The sequence below is a fragment of the Hemiscyllium ocellatum genome, chromosome 1 (genome assembly GCF_020745735.1).
Source record: "Hemiscyllium ocellatum isolate sHemOce1 chromosome 1, sHemOce1.pat.X.cur, whole genome shotgun sequence".
Lineage (NCBI taxonomy): Eukaryota > Metazoa > Chordata > Chondrichthyes > Orectolobiformes > Hemiscylliidae > Hemiscyllium > Hemiscyllium ocellatum.
In genome coordinates this window covers 40,532,970-40,553,508 of record NC_083401.1, presented here as the reverse complement: position 1 = coordinate 40,553,508, position 20,539 = coordinate 40,532,970, and the positions used below count along the sequence as shown (strand labels likewise).

Here is a 20,539-nt window from a genome sequence, read left to right as displayed (position 1 = left end):
CTGGGGTGGGATTTGAACACGTTACCAGAACATTACCTGGCTCTCTGGATTAATGGTCGAGCGATAATAGCAGTAAGCCATGGCCTTCTGAATACACTATCTTGTCTCATTACTCCTCAGAGCTTGTTCACCATCTGCAAGGTATAGGTCAAGAATGTGATGAATACTCCTCACTTACCTGGATGAATGTAACACTAACATTCAAGAAGCTTGACATCATCCAGGACAATGGAGCCTCCACAAACATCCATTCCCTCCATCACCGATGCTCAGTAAAAACAGTGTGTAGCATTTTAAAAAATGAACTGCAGAAATTTTACAGTATCATCCAAACCCATAACTACGCCTATGTAGAATGACAAGGGCAGCACGTACATTGTTTTTACCTATGTGATGTACCAATGACTGCAGATGCTGGAAACCAGATTCTGGATTAGTGGTGCTGGAAGAGCACAGCAGTTCAGGCAGCATCTGAGGGGTAATTAGGGATAGTAAATGCTGGCCTGGAGAGTGCTGCCCTTATCCCGTGAAAGATCTGCATAAAGGATTCTTAGACTCTGACCTGCTCTTGCAGGCACTGTATTTATATGGCTAGCCTAGTTCAATTTCTGGTCCATGGTAAACCCAGGATATTAATTGTCCGGGATTCAGTATTGTTAACATTATTGCACGTGAATGGACAATGGTTTTCGATGGTTATTGCGAGGCATTTCTGTGGTGCAGTTTGTTGCCATTTGTCAACCCAAGCCTGACGATCGTTCAGGTCTTGCTGCATTTAGACATGGACTGTTTCAGTAACTGACTAGTAGCGAATGGTGCTGAACATTGTGCAATCATCGGCAACTATCCCCAGTTTGTCCTTGTGACAGAGAGAACGTGATTGATAAAATAGCTGAAGATGATTAAGCCTTGAGGAACTCATACAGAGATTTCCTGGAGCTGAGATGACTAACTTCCAATAGCCATAACCATATTCCATGCAAATATTTCAGCCTTGTATTTTGCACTGATGCTGGCTTCCTAGTATTGCGCTCGGGGATGTTTGTCGAGTCTCTTCCTCCAGTGAATTGTTTAAATGTCCATCATTCATGACGATGTAGCAGGACTGCAGAGATTAGATCTGATCATTGACTGTGGAATTGTTTATCTCTGCTTATCCCTTGCACGTCATGCTGACAAAGTTAATGCTTTCAGTCTAAGATGATTCTTCTTCAGCCATATCAGACTCAAAATGCTAATTCCATTTCTCAGATGCTTCTTAGTTTCTCTATCATTTTTTTGTTTGTTTTTAATTTAGCTTCCTAATGTGCACAGTATTTTGCTTTTACTTTCACCATCAAAATAGTGTGTATCATCCACAAGTTGTACTGTAATAAGTCACAAAGGCTCCTCCAACAGCATCTCCCAAACCTGTGACCTCTCCTGTCCAGAGGTGCAAGGGAACGTCACCACCTACTAGTACCCCTCCAAGCCACTTACCATCTTGACCTGGAACTATATTGCAATTCCTTTACTGATGCTGGGTCAAAATGCTGGAACTTTGTTCCTAACAGTACTGTAGGTCAAGGAAGCACCTTGCCACCACATTTTCCAAGGCATTTAGGGATTTGCAATGAATATTGGCCTGGTCAGTGATGCCCATATCTGAACAGATTAAGAAGTGAAGATCCTGAAGCAGTGTCACTGGTCCAAGTGTCTTCAACTTCATAGGATCAGCAATAAGATTGCCCCTGTCATAGGAGTTGGTGACTGCTGATGATTTCATGATGATCTGATGCATTCACCACAATTTCAAGAATGAATCATTCAGTGTCTGTGTACACGAAGACAGAGACTAGATTAAGGCTTGGGCTGATAAGAACCGAGTTTCCTTTACCTCATACAAATAATTGCTATTGTCATTGGAGAATCTAACCACCTTCCCTTGGTATTCAGTTGTATTATATGAACATTACCAGGATCCCCATTAATCTGAAATGTAATTGGCAAGATGCATAAGTGATGTGGTGACAAGAGCATTTGAGAGACTGAGTGCAGCAAGTGATTCATCTCCTGACTCCCCAAAGCTGCCCACCATCTAAAAGGCACAAGCCATGTGTGTGATGGAATATTTTTCACTTGCCTCAATGACTGCAACTCTAACAATACCATCAAAGGTTCAGTAATCTGCTGGCCTGACACACCAGTCATCAAATTCAACAATCAATTTCTGTACTGTTAGTCCAGTGTCTACAGTAGCTCACCAAGGTTTCTTCAACAATGACTTGAAGTCTCAACTGTCTTGAGAAAAAGGTCAGGATGCACATGGAATCAGCAATACCTGAAGCTTGTCCAACAAGTACTACACCCTTGATTTTGAAGTAAAATTCCTTTATTTCATCATCATTGGATCAAAATCCAGGACCACTTCCCCTAATAACCCAGTATCAGTATCCTTGCCACACAGCATGAAACTGGCGGCACGGTGGCACAGTGGTTAGCACTGCTGCCTCACAGCGCCTGAAGACCCGGGTTCAATTCCCGACTCAGGCGACTGACTGTGTGGAGTTTGCACGTTCTCCCCGTGTCTGCGTGGGTTTCCTCCGGGTGCTCCGGTTTCCTCCCACAGTCCAAAGATGTGCGGGTCAGGTGAATTGGCCATGCTAAATTGCCCGTAGTGTTAGGTAAGGGGTAATGTAGGGGTATGGGTGGGTTTCGCTTCGGCGGGTCGGTGTGGACTTGTTGGGCCGAAGGGCCTGTTTCCACACTGTAAGTCTAATCTAATCTAATCTTCCTCTGAAGAGCAATTAACAATGGGCAACAAATGCCTGACATGACATTGATGCCTGATTATTTGTCATGAATGTAAAGTTTCTCATCCACTGACACTGAGATGTAGCTCTATGCTTTTTTAAAAAAAAATTGCTAACAACTGTCTAGTTATTTATATTAATCATATTTGTGATGTGCTTGCCAATGTGGAAGGATAGTGTTTGGTTTTAAGAACAAGACATGTTACCCAGGTCCATGTGAAGAATAGCTATCCAGGAATCGGGATTGATATCATGGAAAAAGTCTGGTCTAATGTAAGTGTGTGCTTTCTCAGGAGGAAAGGAAGGAAGGAAGGGCGGAACTAATTAGTAGGTAGAAGCTATGATACAGAAGAGAAAATAACTTCTGTAATTGATTTAATTTTGGTTTAATATATGGTTTTACAGAACCTCATACATGATATATTTGTCTGCATGAGTTGGTCAGTGTTATAGTAATTTAAATAAGCAATTCTAGGCATCAACAGTATTACAGCACTGGGTAAACCCTTATGCTAATTTAAATCAGACATACAAGCTCACCTCACTTCGTAATCTGTAAAAGTATGAGTGACAAAGAACTACCATATCCCAATATTTAAAGACAAATTAACAAATTATTCTTCAATTCCCAAGAAAAAATGAGATTAAACAACTATCTACATTGTAGACCTTCTTTGTCTGATCAATTTATCTACTTCCCACTCTACAACACTATAATGATCTGATTAACCCCCCAGATTAAGTTTTACAATAAATTCAAATTTCAAAACCAGTCAGCTGTGTCGATTCTCCTCTGTGTCTTTCTCTGGATCTTCGGTCTTCTGCACGTCTTTCATTTGAACAGATACCTTTCAGAGAGCGATTCTGTGGTCAGCCTGTATTTGGTGTTCTTTGCTGCTCTGGCTAACTGTTCAAAATGCCTGATTTTTATATCCCAGAACATCAGATCATCTCATTGGTTTGATGTCATCAAAACAGTGCAATTCAAATTTGATTGGATTTACGTATCTTGGTGCATAACTTAAACTGATTGGCCAAATTAGAATTTGAAGTAGATTAGATTACTTACAGGGTGGAAACAGGCCCTTCAGCCCAACGAGTCCACACCGACCCGCAAAAGCAACCCACCCAGACCCATTCCCCTACATTTACCCCTTCACCTAACACTACGGGCAATTTAGCATGACCAATTCACCTAACTTGCACATTTTTGGATTGTGGGAGGAAACCGGATTGTTGCATACATCTCATAGAAACATCTCAGCTATTTGTTTCACAGCCAAATGTTACATTTTAAATTTTTTTCAGCAAATTCTGTGCTTGTTAAGTCCTTGCCAGCTTTCACACTCTCTAAAGGTACAGTATACGCCTACACCTTCATAACTACAGTTATGATTAGCTCAGTTGACTGAGAACCAAATGTCAGTTTTTTGTCTACCTGTTGGAGAATACAACTGCAGGCTCTGTCAAAATGTTCATTTTCTCAAACTACTATGCCCATCATTACGTTGGTGTCTGTTAAGACTGGGAAGGTACTGTTACATTATGCATAGGCTAATGTGTCCAAATTCAAAAACGATGACAAAATATTCTTTTTTTTCTTTGAGTACAATAATGTGGTTGAGTTTCAGATGTAAATTTGAGGATTATCTGCATTTTAATAACCTAGTCAATGTAGATTTAGAAGAATAAGCTCCTACTTGACCTTCCTCCATTGATCAGGGATAATTCAGATTGGTGGGAAACATAAAACATTTAATAAAATATCTCACAGAACATAGAAGAGTACTGCACAGAACGGGCCCTTCGGCCCATGATGTTGTGCCAAGGATTATTCCTAATCTAAAATAAATTATCTAATCTTCGCACCCCTCAATTCACTACTATCCATGTGCATGTCCAGCAGTCACTTAAATGTCCCTAATGACTCTGCTTCCATCACCACCGCTGGCAACGCATTCTGGTGGCACAGTAGTTAGCACTGCTGTCTCACAGCCCCAGAGACCTGGGTTTAATTCCCTCCTCAGGCAACTGTCTGTATAGAGTTTGCAAATTCTCCCAGTGTCTGCGTGGGTTTCCTCTGGATGCTCCGGTTTCCTCCTACAGTCCAGAAGTGTGCAGGTTAGGTGATTTGGCCATGCTAAATTTCCCGTACTGTTAGGTGAAGGGGTAAATGTAGGGGAGTGGGTCTGGGTGGGTTGCTCTTCAGAGGGTCGGTGTGAACTTGTTGGGCCGAAGGGCCTATTTCCACACTAAGTAATCTAATCTGAAGTCTCTGCGTAAAGAACCTACCTCTGGCATTTCCTCTATACCTTCCTCCTAATATCTTAAAACTGTGTCCCCTCATGCCAGTCAATCCTGCCCTTGGGAAAAGTCTCTGGCTATTGACTCTATCCATGCCTCTCATTATCTTGTATATCTCAATCAGGCCACCTCTCTCCCTCTCCTCTCCAGAGAGTCTGAGCTTAGTCACCCTCTCTTGGTAAGACAAGCCCTGCAGTCCAGGCAGCATTCTGGTAAACCTTCTTTGCACCCTCTCCAAAGCCTTTGTATCTTTCCTATAGCAGGGTGACCAGAACTGGACATAGTATTCCAAGTGTGGTCTCACCAGGGTCTTGTAGAGCTGCAGCAAAACCTTGCAGCTCATAAACCCGATCCCTCTGTCAATGAAAGCCAAAACACCATATGCTTTCTTAACAACCCTATCCACTTGGGTGGCAACTTTGAAGGATCTCTGCACTTGGACACCAAGATCCTCCATACCGCCAAGTATCCTGTCTTTAATCCTGTATTCAGCATTCAAGTTCGACCTTCCAAAATGCATCACTTTGCATTTATCCAGATTTAACTCCATCTACCACTACTCAGTCCAGCTCTGCATCCTGTCTGTCAAGCTGCAGTCTGCAATAGCCCTTGATATTCTCGACAGCACCTCCAACTTTTGTGTCATCGGCAAATTTACTAACACGCCCTCAACTTCCTCATCCAAGTCATTTATAAAAACTACAAAGAGCAGAGGCCCAAGAAAAGCGTCCTGCGGGACACCACTTACCACTGACCTCCAGGCAGGATACTTTCCACCTACAACCACTCTGTGCCTTCTGTCAGCCGACCAATTCTGAATCCAGATAGCCAAATCTCCCTGTATCCCATACTTCCTGGCCTTATGAATGACCCTGCCATGGGGAACCTTATTAAATGTCTTACTGAAGTCCACATACACCACATGTACTGCTCAACCTTCATCAACCTGTCTCGTCACCACCTTAAACCCATAAGATTTGCGAGGCATGACCTGCCCCCCTCAAAGCCATGCTAACTGCCTTCCATCACTCTATGCTTTTCCAAATTGTTATAAATCCTATCCTCAGAATACCTTCCAAAACCTTGGTGACCACAGACGTAAGACTGACGGGTCTGTATTTCCCTATTCTCCTCCTTGAAAAGAACAACAACATTTGCCTCCCTCCAGTCCTCTGGTACGACTCCCGTGGAGAGTGAGGAAGTAAAGATCTTCGCCAATGGCTTAGCAACCTCCTTTCTTGCTTCCTGGAGCAACCTGGGATAAATCTGGTATGGGCCTGGAGATTTATCAATCTTAATGTTTGCCAGAATTTCAGCACATCAACTTCATCAATCTTGACAACAAAGATTATTAGATAACCTCAAAGTTATGGAGTCTTACAGCATGGAGATAAGTCCTTTGGCCCAAACTAGTCTGTGCAGACCAAAATGTCCATCCACACTAATCCCATTTCCCTGCACTTGGCCCGTATACTTCTCAACCTTTCCTATCCATGTATTTGTCCAAATGACTTTTAAATGTTGTTAATGTACCTGCCTCAACCACTTCTGCTGGCAGCTCATTCCATAGGTGTACCACCCTTTGTGTAAAAAGGTGCCCCCTCAGGTTCCCTTTTATTCTTCGCCCTCTAACCTTAAACTGATGTCCCCTAGTCCTCGATTCCCCACCCTTGGGAAAAAGAGTGCGTTCATCCTATCCATGACTCTCATCTTATAAAAGTCTTTAAGGTACCACCTCAGTCTCCTCCGCTCTAAAGAAAAAGTCCTAGTTTGTCCAACTTCTCTCTATAACTCAGACCATTGAGTTCTGGCAACATTCTTGTAAATTTCTTTTCTACTCTTTCCAGTTTAATAACATCCACCCTATGGCAAGATACCAAAACTGAACACAATACTCCGTGCGGCCTCACCAACATCCTGTACGACTGCAACATAACTTCCCAACTTCTGTACTTAATGTCCTGATGGACGAAGGCCAGTGTGTCAAAAGCGGCCTTCGCTGCCCTGTCAACTTGTGACTTCACTTTCAGAGAACCATGTACCTGAATTCCACAGCACCAGGGACCCGGGTTCGATTCTAGCTTTGGGCGATTGTCTGGAGTTTGCACATTCTCCCCTTGTCTGTGTGGGTTTCCCCTGGGTGCTCCAGTTTCCTCCCACAATCCAGAGATGTGCAGGTTAGGTGGATTGGCCATGCTGAATTGCCCCATAGTGATCAGGGTTGTGTAGGTTAGATGCATCAGTAGAGCAATAGGGTTGGGGAATGGGTTTCGGTGGGATACTCTTCGGAGGGTCGTATGGACTTGTTGGGGTGAAGGGCCTGTTTCCACACTGTAGGGATCGATCTATCTCTTTATATAAATGACTTGAAAAAGTTTTGAATTTAATGCCAACTACTGTACATCCTGATTCCAAAAATGGTTATGCAATAGATAAATATGAGAGATTTTGGAGCACAGCATCATCAAGATGAACTGAATGATGAACCTCTACCATTATCCACATTATAATGTTTTCAACTAAAATGGCAAACCTGTGCTGGATTTCAGTATTCAAGTTAATAATATAGATTGGAAATGGGACCAAACACTTACCCATATGGATTTACACTCTACAGTTCTTCATATTGTCACCTGTAGCACTGCACTTACCATGTTTATTTCAACTGGAATTCACTGATGTGTACGAGGATAGTATACTACATTCTGCAGTTTTATTTTGGTTTCATTGCATTATTTGGTGTCATGCCTGAGATATCTCTCAGGTTGTACGTTAATTTGAAAAACAAAATCAGTTTGGAGGGTTGTAACTTTGATACTATGATTAAAGTGTTTTTTAATATAATACATTTTTTCCTTTGAAATTATTGTTTACACTGGCTACTAAAGTTTGAATATCTTTGCCTGCGATATACCCTAATTGTAAAAAAAAATGTTTCCAACTCTCTTCTCTCCATAGGTACTAAAGAATATTACTTGGTATGCTGAGCGTGTCCTGACAGAAATCTCATTAGGAAGTCTTCTAGTTCTTGTGGTGATACGAACCGTGCAGTACAATATGACCAGAACCAGGGTGAGGGCTTTTTAATTTGTGATTTTAATCCCCAATCCCACTCATTTCTTCCATAGCTCTTCTCATCTATAATGTAGAGACTATGGAATATTAAAATTCCTGTTGATTAAATTGTATTGAGACTTTGATTTAACAAGTTATGCAGATTAAACTAAAATGTATGATGATTAATCTGATTGTCAAATATTATACTGTTACTTGTAAGTGCAGTAGAAATTGAAGTAATGTATTTGAAACATGAAATTAAAATTTGTTTCACGCTTTTCTTTAGCCTTTATATTCCTTTGGTCAAATCAGTGACCTGTGTTAAGGTATGGCTCAAACTAAGGCAGTTTTCTGCTATCTCATCCAAGTGATCTCATCCTAATTATTTAAGTGTGAACAATATTGATATATATTCAATAGCAATGCATATTTGATATGTTTCATTCACGATTCTCAGAATTACAGCGTTGTTACAGTACAGAAGGCTGCCATTCTGTCCATTTGAGTCTGTGCCATCTCACTGTGCAATTCAGAGGGCCATCCCCTCATCGTTCCCCTGGAACACTGTATATTTTTGCTTTTAAGATAATAATCACTCCTCTCTTGCATGCCTCAGTTAAACCTGCCTCTACCACATGGGTCATCACAGTCCAGTTTTACCATTTGTCATTCACTCATTCTGATAGAAATTACACGATGGCAATCAAAAATTTATTTGATTGCTTGCCAGATGTTGGATGCATACTTATACAATACTTTATTTTGGTTTTATATGTCTCCAGTGGTAGCAAAGCAGAGGTGAGTTTATGTCTGTAAGAAATAGCAGATCTGTATTTCAATCACACAAAGGAGGTGTGTGTCACTTGTACCACTTATCAATTGTGACTCAGAAATGTTGTGGAGAATAATATAGTACTGCAGTAAAGGCAGCATTACAGCAAACGTTTAATTAATAGAGGGTCAATTTCAATGGTGTGAGAACTGATCTGCCCCAAGAACACTGGATTTAGAATACAGTATTAGCAGACAAAATTGTAACTGAGCAACTCACCTCCTGAAGAGAAGATCGTGCAAGACATGTCACAAGACAGCAACCAACGTGCAATCTGGGGATTGAGTGCAGCGAGATATAGTATTTAAATCTTGGAATTTGGTACAGCAAGGAGAAAGGATTGACTGTGTTCTGGCCTTTTGCAAAAGTAGAGTCGTCCAAGCTACTGAGTGGAGTAGTGAGGATGCTACTGGAGGTAGCAAGATCTAAGACTTTGAGCCGAGAGGCATTAATTATGTGTGCAAGTAGGTAATTGATGAGTTTTAGATTTTCTCCCTCGACGCTGGGATTGGGGAGAAACTCTGCAATATAGCTTTGGATAATTATTGAATGATATCCATTATGAACCATGCCAGACGCTCTCAAAGCATTTTAAGAAGGTAGCCCAGACCCTATCTTTTTTTAAGGCATTTGTATAGTGGATATTCCAGGAGAGATGCAGCTGGTCAAACCATTATGTTTTAAGCAAAACAGAATTTATTTACACACTATGGTTGAAACATGGACAAAAGAAAACAGAATTTAGAATAACAAAGAGGATTGATGAGGGCAGAACGGTAGATGTGTAATCACTTTGGACTTCAGTAAGGCATTTGACAAGGTTCCCTATGGGAGACTGGTGAGCATGATTAGATTTCATGGAATACAGGGAGAACTCGCCATTTGGATACAGAACTGGTGGTGGTGGTGGATTGTTTTTCAAACTGGAGGCCTGTGACCAGTGGAGTGCCATAAGGATCAGTGCTGGGTCTGCTACTTTTCAGCATTTATGTAAATGATTTGGATGTGAACATAAGAGGTATAGTTGATAAGTTTGCTGATGACACCAAAGTTGGAGGTGTAGTGGACAGGTTATCTCAGATTACAACAGGATCTTGATCAGATGGGCCCAATGGGCTGAGAAGTGGCAGATGGAGTTCATTTTAGATAAATGTGGGGTGCTGCATTTTGGAAAAGCAAATCTTAGCAGGACTTATACACTTAATGGTAAGGTCTTAGGGAGTGTTGCTGAACAAAGAGACCTTGGAGTGCAGGTTCATAGCTCCTTGAAAGTGGAGTTGCAGGTAGATAGGATAGTGAAGAAGGCATTTTGTATGCTTTCCTTTATTGGTCAGAGTATTGAGTACAGGAGTTGGGAGATCATGTTGCAGCTGTACAGGACATTGGTGAGGCCACTGTTGGAATATTGCGTGCAATTTTGGTCTCCGTTGTAACGGAAGGATGTTGTGAAACTTGAAAGGGTTCAGAAAAGATTTACAAGGATGTTGCCAGGGTTTGGAGGATTTGAGCTATAGGAAGAGACTCCATAGGCTGGGGCTGTTTTCCCTGGAGCATTGGAGGCTGAGGAATGACCTTTTAGAGGTTTATAAAATCATGAGGGGCATGGATAGGATGAATAGAGAAAGTCTTTTCCCTGGGGTCGGGGAGTGCAGAACTAGAGGGCATAGGTTTAGGGTGAGAGAGGAAAGAGACCTAAGGGGCAGCTTTTTCACGCAGCGGGTAGTACGTGTATGGAATGAGCTGCCAGAGGAAGTGGTGGAGGCTAGTGCAATTGCAACATTTAAGAGGCATGTGGATGGGTATATGAATAGGAAGGGTTTAGAGGGATATGGGCCGGGTCCTGGCAGGTGGACCTAGATTGGCTTGGGATACCTAGTCGGTGTGCTGTACATCTCCATGCCTCTATAACTTATTTGAAAACCCAGGAAAACGTGAGGAGTAAATGCCGGAGATCAGAGTCAAAAATTGTGGTGCTGGAAAAGTACAGCATGTCAGGCAGCATCCGAGGAGCTGGAGAGTCAACGTTTTGGGCATAAGCCCTTCTTGATGAAGGAAGGCCACACTTTTCGAGTCTTATTTGAAAATCTAACCAACTCGATCCCAATTTAACGAAGGAGCCGTTCCAATCCCTGCAATATTCCATAAACATACCCCTTAGCGAATGGTAAATTAAAACACAAGTTCTTGTAGGCAGGAGAGAGTTTAGATAGAAGCAAGACCTCTGTAGCACTTCTTTTTCACTGTAGCTGCTTCTCTGCTTCTATAGCTTCTGGCTGCCTGCTAAAACAGAACCAAACTAGAAAGAAAACCTGAGTTGGGAGATCTGATCATTCCCCTTTCATTGTACAGTGGGTTTTAAAAAAAACATAAAGGTCTATTCTGTTTGTTGACTTAGACAGTATCTGTTAGTCATTTCGGCACCACTGACTTTACAACCCCTCTTGGGAAAAAAAGCCAAGAACAACATAACCTTGTTAAAAGAGTAGCTTCATCACATATTCTAAGTTGAAACCTATGTGGTTAATTACAAACAAATTAAAATGGCAGAGAGGGAGAGGAAGCATTCAGCTATTGTGCTCCATGTGGCTGCCCGTGACAAAGGTATGACTCAAAGAAATTCTGCTGAGAGAGTAAAGCAGCTAGAATTGAATTGAGAAAAGAAAAAACACAAATGTAACGATCTCTAGTTTATTATCTGAACCATGAATAAAACAACAAAGGACAAATAAGATCAGGGAGTTGAATGTGTGGCTCAAAGGTTGTTGTGGGAAAAGTTAAGTTTCAATTTACAGGACACGGTTAACAGTATTGGAGAAAGAGGAAGCTATATTGTCAGAATGGCCTTCATCCGAAAGGAACAAGGACCTGTGTCCTGGTGAATAAGTATGGTTAGAGAGGACTTCAAACTGTATAATTGGGGGTGGATTCACATGATGGAGGATTTGGAAAGTTAGAGAAATGGCAGGCATTAGAGCAGTGTAATAATACAGATAATGTTAGCCATAGTGTGTCAGGAGGAGCCAAAGTGTGGAAATGTAAGAGTGCAAATAAGGTCAGAGTAAAACGAAAGGTAGAATTACAGAATTAAGGGCTTTTGATCTGAATGAATAAGGATTTATAATAAGATGAATAAATTGATAACACAGAAATAAATGTATATATGTTAGTCATTAAAGAGATGATTCTCTAATTATAGTTGGGACCTGAGTTTTAAATTCAATGTTATTACAGAAGAATGAAGAAAAGTTAAGGAAGCAGAGTAACTCTTAATTAAGGGTGAGATCAGTACTGAATGGTTTAATTCTGCTCCCACATTGTGTAGTGAGAAATAATCTTGATTCAAATAGATTGGGTGGAAGTAAGAAATAAAAAGAAGTAGTCTCTGGTGAAAGTACTTTTTTAGATTACTTACAATGTGGAAACAGGCCCTTCGGCCCAACAAGTCCACACCGACCTGTGAAGCGCAACCCACCCATACCCCTACGTTTACCCCTTACCTAACACTGTGGGCAATTTAGCGTGGCCAATTCACCTGACCCGCACATCTTTGGACTGTGGGAGGAAACCGGAGCACCTGGAGGAAACCCACGCAGACACTGGGAGAACGTGCAAACTCCACACAGTCAGTCGCCTGAGGCGGGAATTGAATCCGGGTCTCTGGCGCTGTGAGGCAGCAGTGCTAACCACTGTGCCACCGTGCCGCCCACTTTATAGGCCTCTTCACAGTAACATTGTCAGATAGAATGTAAATCAAGAAAAAAGGCATTAAAATAAATATAGGAGATTATCATCTTTATACAAATTAGGTGAATCATTATGTCAAGATAGCCTGGAGGATGCATTTGTAGAGTCTGCTTGGGACCGTTTTTAAGAATCATGCATTTTGCAACCAATGGGGTACCAGGTGTTTTAAACTTGGGAATATGTAATAAGATTAATAATGACTTTATAGTATAAAAGTTTCTTTTGGTAAGAGTTATCATTATATTGACAGTCTCTTGCACAGTTTGGAAATGAAAAGTTTGGGTTTGAAACTAGTGCCTTAAGAAACGGCAATCACAACCAAGGCAGTTGATTAAAGTAAACTGGAAAATAGCTTAAAAGGTAAGACAGTAGAGAAACATGGGCAGACATTTAGAGTTATTTTGTAACAGCGAGCAAAGATCCATTCCATTGATAAAGAACAAATTTAGAAGAAGGGAGCACCATTGGAGGCCAACTGAAAATTTTAAGATAATATCAAATCAAGGATTATTTGTAGACCAAATTGGAAAATTTTCAGAACCAGCAAAAGCTAACTGAAATGTAATGATAGAGGGAGAAATTGGAGTATGAGCAAAAGTTAGCCAGAAATATGACAGTGCATTAACAGCTTCTACAAGTATATAAAAAAGCAAGAGTGGTGACAATGTACATTGGTCCCTTGAAAGTCAGACTGGAGAATTAATAATGGACAACAAGAAAGTGCCACTTAATTCTTTTAAGAAGTATTTTAGATCTGTCATCTTTGTGGAAGGCACAAAAGAATGTGAACAATGGTAGAAAAGCGGGGGACAAAAACACAATAGTGAAACTTAAAGCAATCAAATTCCTGTTTAACAAGGGGAAATGTACTAGGAATACTAATGGAACTAAAGTCTGCCGAGTTCCCTCGTCACCCTCTGATGGACTGTATTCCAATGGAAGTGCAAGCAGAGACAGTAGACGCAATGACTGTCAGCTTCTGAAATTCCCTAGATTTTAGATTCCAGCAACTGGAAAAATTACAAATGTTCCACTACTTTTTCTAGAGGAAATCTGGTAGAAAGCAGGAAATGTATGTATAGACTACTTGATCTAGCGTATGTCATTGTTAAAATACTAGAAATCATTATTAAGGAACTTGTAGCATGTTGTTTAGAAAATCATGATACAATCAGGCAGTACCAACATGGTTTATTTGAAAAGAAAATCAGATGACATAAAGCATGTGAAATTATGTATTCTGGCAGGAAGGATCAAGGAGTTAAACATTATTTAAATGGAGAAAAACTGCAGAATGGGCAGAGGGATTTTGGGGTCTGCATTATGAATCTCACAAAAAAAAATGAGAACCTAGTTAATCAGGGAATAGGAAAGGCACATGGCCTTCATTTGAAAAGGAATGCTGAATGAAAATCAAGAAGTTTTGTTAAATCTATAGTAGGTACTAGTTAGACCACACCTAGAATATTGAGGAAAAGAATTTCTCCTATCTACAAAAAGGTAAACTGGCATTGGAGGCAGTCCAAAGCAGGTTCACGAAGTTATTCTTGGGCATAAAGGGTTTTTCTTATTAGGAGAGGTTGAGTAGGTTAGGCGGTACTGACGGCAGTTTACAACAATAAGAGGTGGCCTTATTGAAACACAAGATTCTTTGGTGGGGTTGAAGAGTAGATGCAGAGATGTGATGGAATATTCCCCACTTGCCTGGATGACCTCCAATAGCACTGAAGAAACTATCCAAGAAAGGCAGTTTGCTTGATCAGCACTGCATCCATAAACATTCATTTCTCCTTCCACAGACATACAGTATCAGTAGTGTACATCTTTGTTAAGGTGCACTGCAGGAATTCACCAAGGCTTCTTAAACAGCACTTCCCAAACCGACTGTTACCATCTAGAAGGTGAAGGGCAGTAGATATGTAAAACATCACCATTTACACATTCCTCTACAAGACGTTCATGACCCTAAGTTGGAAATATATCACTGTTCCTTAAGGTCAAAACCATTCTCACAACATTCTGGTTGTACCTACAGGAAATTGACTGCAGTGGTTCAAGGAGCAGCTCACCACCACTTTCTCAAGGGCACCTAAGGATAAATGCTGGCCCAGCCATGAATGAATTTTAAAACCTAGTGGTGTGTTGCATACAAAGGTGCTTCAACAAAATATATTTTCTGACATGGATAAAAGAACTGGCTGCTTGGAGCTAATTGTAGGGAGAAGTTTGTAAGGAGGATGGGAAGAACCTGCATCGGACAAAAGATGAGTTGGTAAAAAATTTACAGACTGAGGGGAAATTTTAGTTTGTCCAATTTGGCGGAATAATAGAGGCACAGAATCTTATTTAAATAGTGAGAGACTACAGAATGTTACATGAATCACAAAAAAATAGTGTGCAGCTGGAGCATCTAATCTAGAAGGAATGTAGAATGTTTCCTTTGCTAGCAAGGTAGAGTATAAGAGTTGGAAAGGCTTACCACAACTGTACGAGACTTTGGTCAAACTGCACATTCATATAGTTTCAGTTTCCTTATTTAGGGAAATGTGTGTGTTTCCATTGGAAGCAGTTCAGGGAAGATTCACTTAGCTGACACCTGAAATGCAGATTGTCTACTGAGGAAAGGTTGAGTGCATGTGGGCGATACTAACTAGAATTTAGTTATCTCATTGAAACTGGGGAGTGTACATGTTCAAAACAAAGTGTCTCACGTTTGTGATGGAAATTATAAAGTATTTATTTTCTGAACGGCCACAAAGTCTGCAACATTGAAAATATTCAAGGGCGAGTAAGACACGTTTTGATTGACAAGGGAATTCAGGGTGTGGAGAGCAGGTAAGAAAGTGGAGTTAAGGCCACAACTGAAGCATAAGAGCTAGGAGCAGGAGTAGACAATTCAGCCCCTCAAACCTACTCCACCATTTCATATGATAAGGCTGATATCATCTTGGGCTCAACTCCACATTTCTGTCCCATCTCCAATAACACTTCAACCTACTACTAATTTAAAAATCCATTTCTCCATTAAATTTACTCAAATATCCCAACATCCACCTATTGAATTTCTTAGATTCACAATCCTTTGAGAGAAGAAATCTGCTACCCATTACCCTAAAACTCTTGTTCTAGATTGCCCTAAATAAGGACGTATCCTTTATATCTACTTTGTTAATTCCCTTAAATCCCATAGAATATAAGCTTAAACTGCTCAACCTCTCTTCATAAGTCAAACCCCTCAGCTCTGAAATCAGTCAAGTGTATCTCCTTTAAACTGTTTCAAATGCAACTACAGCTACTGATTGAGGGAGCAAACTCATGGACCACTGCCAACTCCTTTATATTTCTTAAAATCTTCTGAACTTGGAGTGATGTGATAAGGAGAAGGCATTAGAAGGATTTTTATTTGAGTTGATGACTCTCCAAGAACAGATGATATGCATTTGAGGATACTAAGGGAAATTGGTGGACATTTCCGAGATAACCAAAATGTTCTAATCTTCCTTGGAGATAGTGAATATACAGAGGGTAGAAAAGTTGGAACAATTGAGGAATGAGCAGGAGCAGTTTAGATGTCAAAAGGAAATGGACAGGTAGGGAAAATGGATGGGCCATAGGGCAGGTGAAACTTGATGCAGAAGTGTAAAGTGATGCATTTTAGCAAGAACCAGAACAGTTTAAACAAAAGGAAAAGTACACATTTTTTAGTAGTTCAGGGGCAGTGGAACTGTACATGTTGAAAGTGAAAGACAAGATGAGAAAATGGTTAAACATGAACACAAGATACTTTGTTTAATAAAATAAGACATAGGGTACAAACATTGAGGAAGTTAAGATAAACGTTATACTACACCAGTTAGCTTCTATTGAAAATTTGTGTCCAATTCTGGGCACCACAGTTTGGGACGAATGCAAAGACTGTCAAGAGAATGCAGAAAAAAATTGCAAGAATGGTTCCAGAATTGAGGCACTAAAGTTATGTTGAAAGATTAAAAAAGCTAATCCTAAGAAAGAGAAGGTTGAGAGGAGATTTGATAAGAGGTGTTCAGAATTATAGACATGTAGGCAGAATCAGACAAGTGAAAGCATCAAGAACCAAAATACACTTATTAAAACCAAAAATGCTGGAGAAACTCAACAAGTCTGACAGCATCTGTGGAGAGAGAAACAGTCAACATTTCCAGTCGAATAATTTGTTTTCGGAAATGACAACATTTTATGATGTAGAAAAAGTGGGAGGAGGAGGAAATAGAACAGATGAAAGAAATGCCCAGAGCAAAAGACACAGGAATTGCTAATGATAATGGAGAAGCTATACAGATGATGAGTAGGTATTACTGGTAGCTTTAGTAGCAGAATATAGGTATGTTCAGTTTCTCTCTTCACAGATTATGGCAGATCTACTGTCTCAGGCATTTCTGTTTTTATTTGGATCCCTACCAAATATAATACTGTACTTTTATGGAGGCATAGCACTTCATTTTTTGTTTAGACATTTTACAGCATTCAGGATTCAACAAGTTCAGACCATGAATTCTGACCTCCATTTCAATTCTCCCCCCATCCCGTGTTAGCTTATATGTGTTTGCTGTCAGTAGGAATGAACTATTTACTGTCGTTAACAGCTATAATTAATGCCTGCTCTTCATCTATATCTCTTTATTACTATTAGCAAGACCTTTTGCGTTTTGCTCAGGGGCACCTGTTCTATTTGTTCTCTTTTCCCTTCTTCTACTTTACATTTTCAATTTCCTTGAGTTCCAAAACATGTCACATTGGACTTGAAACATTAACTCTGGTCCTCTGTTTACAAATATAACTGGCCTCTTCAGTTTTTTAGGTGTTATTTCAGACGGATCTCCAGCATTCATTGTATTTCGCTTTATAGGTATTTGACAGAAGAACCAACAGTGATGTGAAGGAAATCTTTCAGGTGCAGAGTGATTGAGATCTAGAATGCATTGCCTAGGAGTGTGGCGGAGGCAGGTTCAATGATGGCTTTGAAATGGAATTAACTATTTTTAGTTTGTAAGTGTGTAGATAGTTGAGAGATTCTCGATTTGGCACTATCACCATTCATTATGAACTCAGGATCCTTCTTTTGAATGCCTCCCATTGATTTGCCACTTATTTTCAAATAGCTGTAACCAGTTCACTTTTAGCTTTTCTCTAAATTTGCACTTTTATTCCTGTTCTATCTTTGTTCCTTTCTGTAATCTAATTGTGTTATGAATACATTATCTAAAATGGTCACCCATTCATCAACCTGCCCAGCTTCTTCATCTAAGGCTAAATCTAGAATTGCAGTTTATTATATATGGGCTTGTTACATGCCAGATGTTGTAAGTTCTGGTGTGAGTATTATTTCACCAAATGTAAATATGTTGTATTTCTCCAAATGTGTACATGTTATTAAGCTAATATTACTTTCCTCTATTTGCAGCATTTATAAATATGTGTTTACATTTCAGATTTTATTCTGCTTTGAGATTAATGAAGTCAGTCTGCAAAGAATTGAAATTTTACGGACATGTTAGACACCAACAGTTGTATAGCTACCGTTTTAGTGTCAATGGTGTTGATTTTAATGTGATGATTTTATCAGTCATTGAATTTTATGTCCCCTGTATGTTCCAGGATAGACTTGACTCTCCAAGAAAAGACAACGTTTTAAATTGTTAAAATTTTATACAGTCAAAGAGGTCTACAGCACAGACCTCTGGCCCATTGGGTCTCTGCTAGTCAAAACACTCATCTAATTATTCCAATCCCATTTTCAAGTACTTTGTCATTGTTGTCATTGTTTTTCTTACAGTGGCAATGGAAGTTTGAATATATAATGATGTTGGTTAGTGAGTTGAGTAGGGAAGCTGTCCATGTTTTGCTATCACTTGCAGCTGGAACTTTGATCCATCTTGTTTTTCCTATGCAGTCGTCTGTTACTGAGTTTCATCTATTGAAATGGCCAGTGTCATGCCAGTCTCAGTAGACATTGGCAATGCGTTTCCAGTTTTACCCCAGTTGAATTTGAGATTCTCTGCTAGCACATAGGTAGGACCACTGTAAAAATGGTATTGATAGTTCACTGAGAATAGCTATGTAAAATTGTCAGGGTGACAGTGGGTACTGTAGATGTTGGAGATTAGAGTCAAGATTAGAATAGTGCAGGAAAAGCATAGCAGGTCAGGCAGCATCAGAGGAACAGGAAAAATGACGTTTTGGGCAAAAAGCCCTTCATCATGAATGAGGCTGGGAACCTTGGGGATGGAGACATAAATCTTTAAAGGCAGCAATTTCCCCTCCCACGTGTTGAAGGTGCCCTTCAACACATCTCATCATGTCCTGTACTTCTGCCCTCGAACCTCACCCCTCCAACCGCAACAAGGACAGACCCCCCACCTTCCATCCCACTAACCTCCATATACATCACATCACCTGCCGAAATCTCTGCCACCTACAAACAGACCCCACCACCAGAGATATATTTCCCTCCCCACACCTAACCTCTTTCCTTAAAGACTGTTCCCTCTGCGACTACCTGGTCAGGTCCATGCCCCCTAACAGCCCACCCTCCCCTGCCACCGCAGGAATTGCAAAATCTGCAAACCCCCCCCCCCCCCCCAACCTCTGTTCAAGGCCCCAAAGGAACATTCCACATCCATCAAAGTTTCACCTGCACTTCCAGACATGTCATTTCCTGCATCCGTCGCTCCCGATGCGGTCGCCCCTACATTGGGGAGACTTGGACGCCTACTCGGCGAGCGCTTCAGGGAATATCTCCAGACACCCGCACCAATCAACTCCACTGCCCCGTAGCCGAACATTTCAACTCCCCCTCCCATTCTGCCAAGGACATGCAGGTCCTAGGCCGCCTGCACCACCGCTCCCATACCACCCAATGCCTGAAGGAAGAACGCCTCATCTTCTGCTTTGAAACCCTTCAACCCATGGTATCAATGTGGGTTTCACCAGTTTCCTCATTTCCCCTCTCCTCTACCTTACCCCAGTTCCAACCTTCCAGCTCAGCACTGTCCTTATGACCTGTCCCACCTGTCAATCTTCCTTCCTACCTATCTGCTCCACCCTCCTCTCAGACCTATTACCTTCACCCCCATCCTCCTCCCATTTATGTCTCCACCCCCCGAGGCTCCCAGCCTCATTCCTGATGAAGGGCTTTTGGCCGAAGCGTCGATTTTCCTGCTCCTTGGATGCTGCCTGACCTGTGCTTTTCCAGCATCACTCTAGTCTTGACATGTAAAATTGTCAGGCAAGTCCGCCATATCTAATTTCTCGAGTTTAATTTGCTGAAACATCTGAAGATTCACACTTTTAAAGAGTAGCTAAATCAATCTCCTGCTTCATGTAACAGTCCAGCTTTCATTTAATTGGTGTGATCATGCTTTAATGCCTTGCAACCGCTAGTGGAAACCTTTGAATAAGAACCTATTGTTTCACTGTCAGTTAAGGTTCGGCTCTGGTCATTACTGTGAATCGATTTGAAACAGTCTTCAATCTGGATGATAGACTTGATTATATTTGATTTGAATATATCCTTGACTTCTCGGTGTTTGCCTCACCACAAAAGTTTTTGTTTGAGAGCATGACCTCCCCTACCCCTCCTTTCCTCCCATTTGCCTCATGACTCTAATCATGTCCTTTGTAGTCAAGGTCTCATCTAAACGTTTCCATAATTCCTCAAGGTAAGTATTTAAAACCCTCTTAGATTAATGAGAGGTGTGAGCCAAGGGTTAGTCTCTTCTTTGACTTGGTTTTCATTTTTTGTCTGATTATGTATCTGTGAAGCTCCTTGAAC

At 40.8% G+C, this 20,539-nt stretch overlaps 1 protein-coding gene across 2 annotated transcripts in view; it reads left to right on the top strand.

Moving 5' to 3' along the window:
• The window catches only part of dym (dymeclin), a 488,802-nt gene that overhangs the window by 181,667 nt on the left and 286,596 nt on the right, over positions 1–20,539 (top strand). For both annotated transcript variants that reach the window (XM_060828960.1, XM_060828953.1), the window contains one exon: positions 8,055–8,168. In XM_060828960.1, the coding sequence (XP_060684943.1) occupies positions 8,055–8,168 (114 nt within the window). The remainder of the gene's footprint in view (positions 1–8,054; positions 8,169–20,539) is intronic.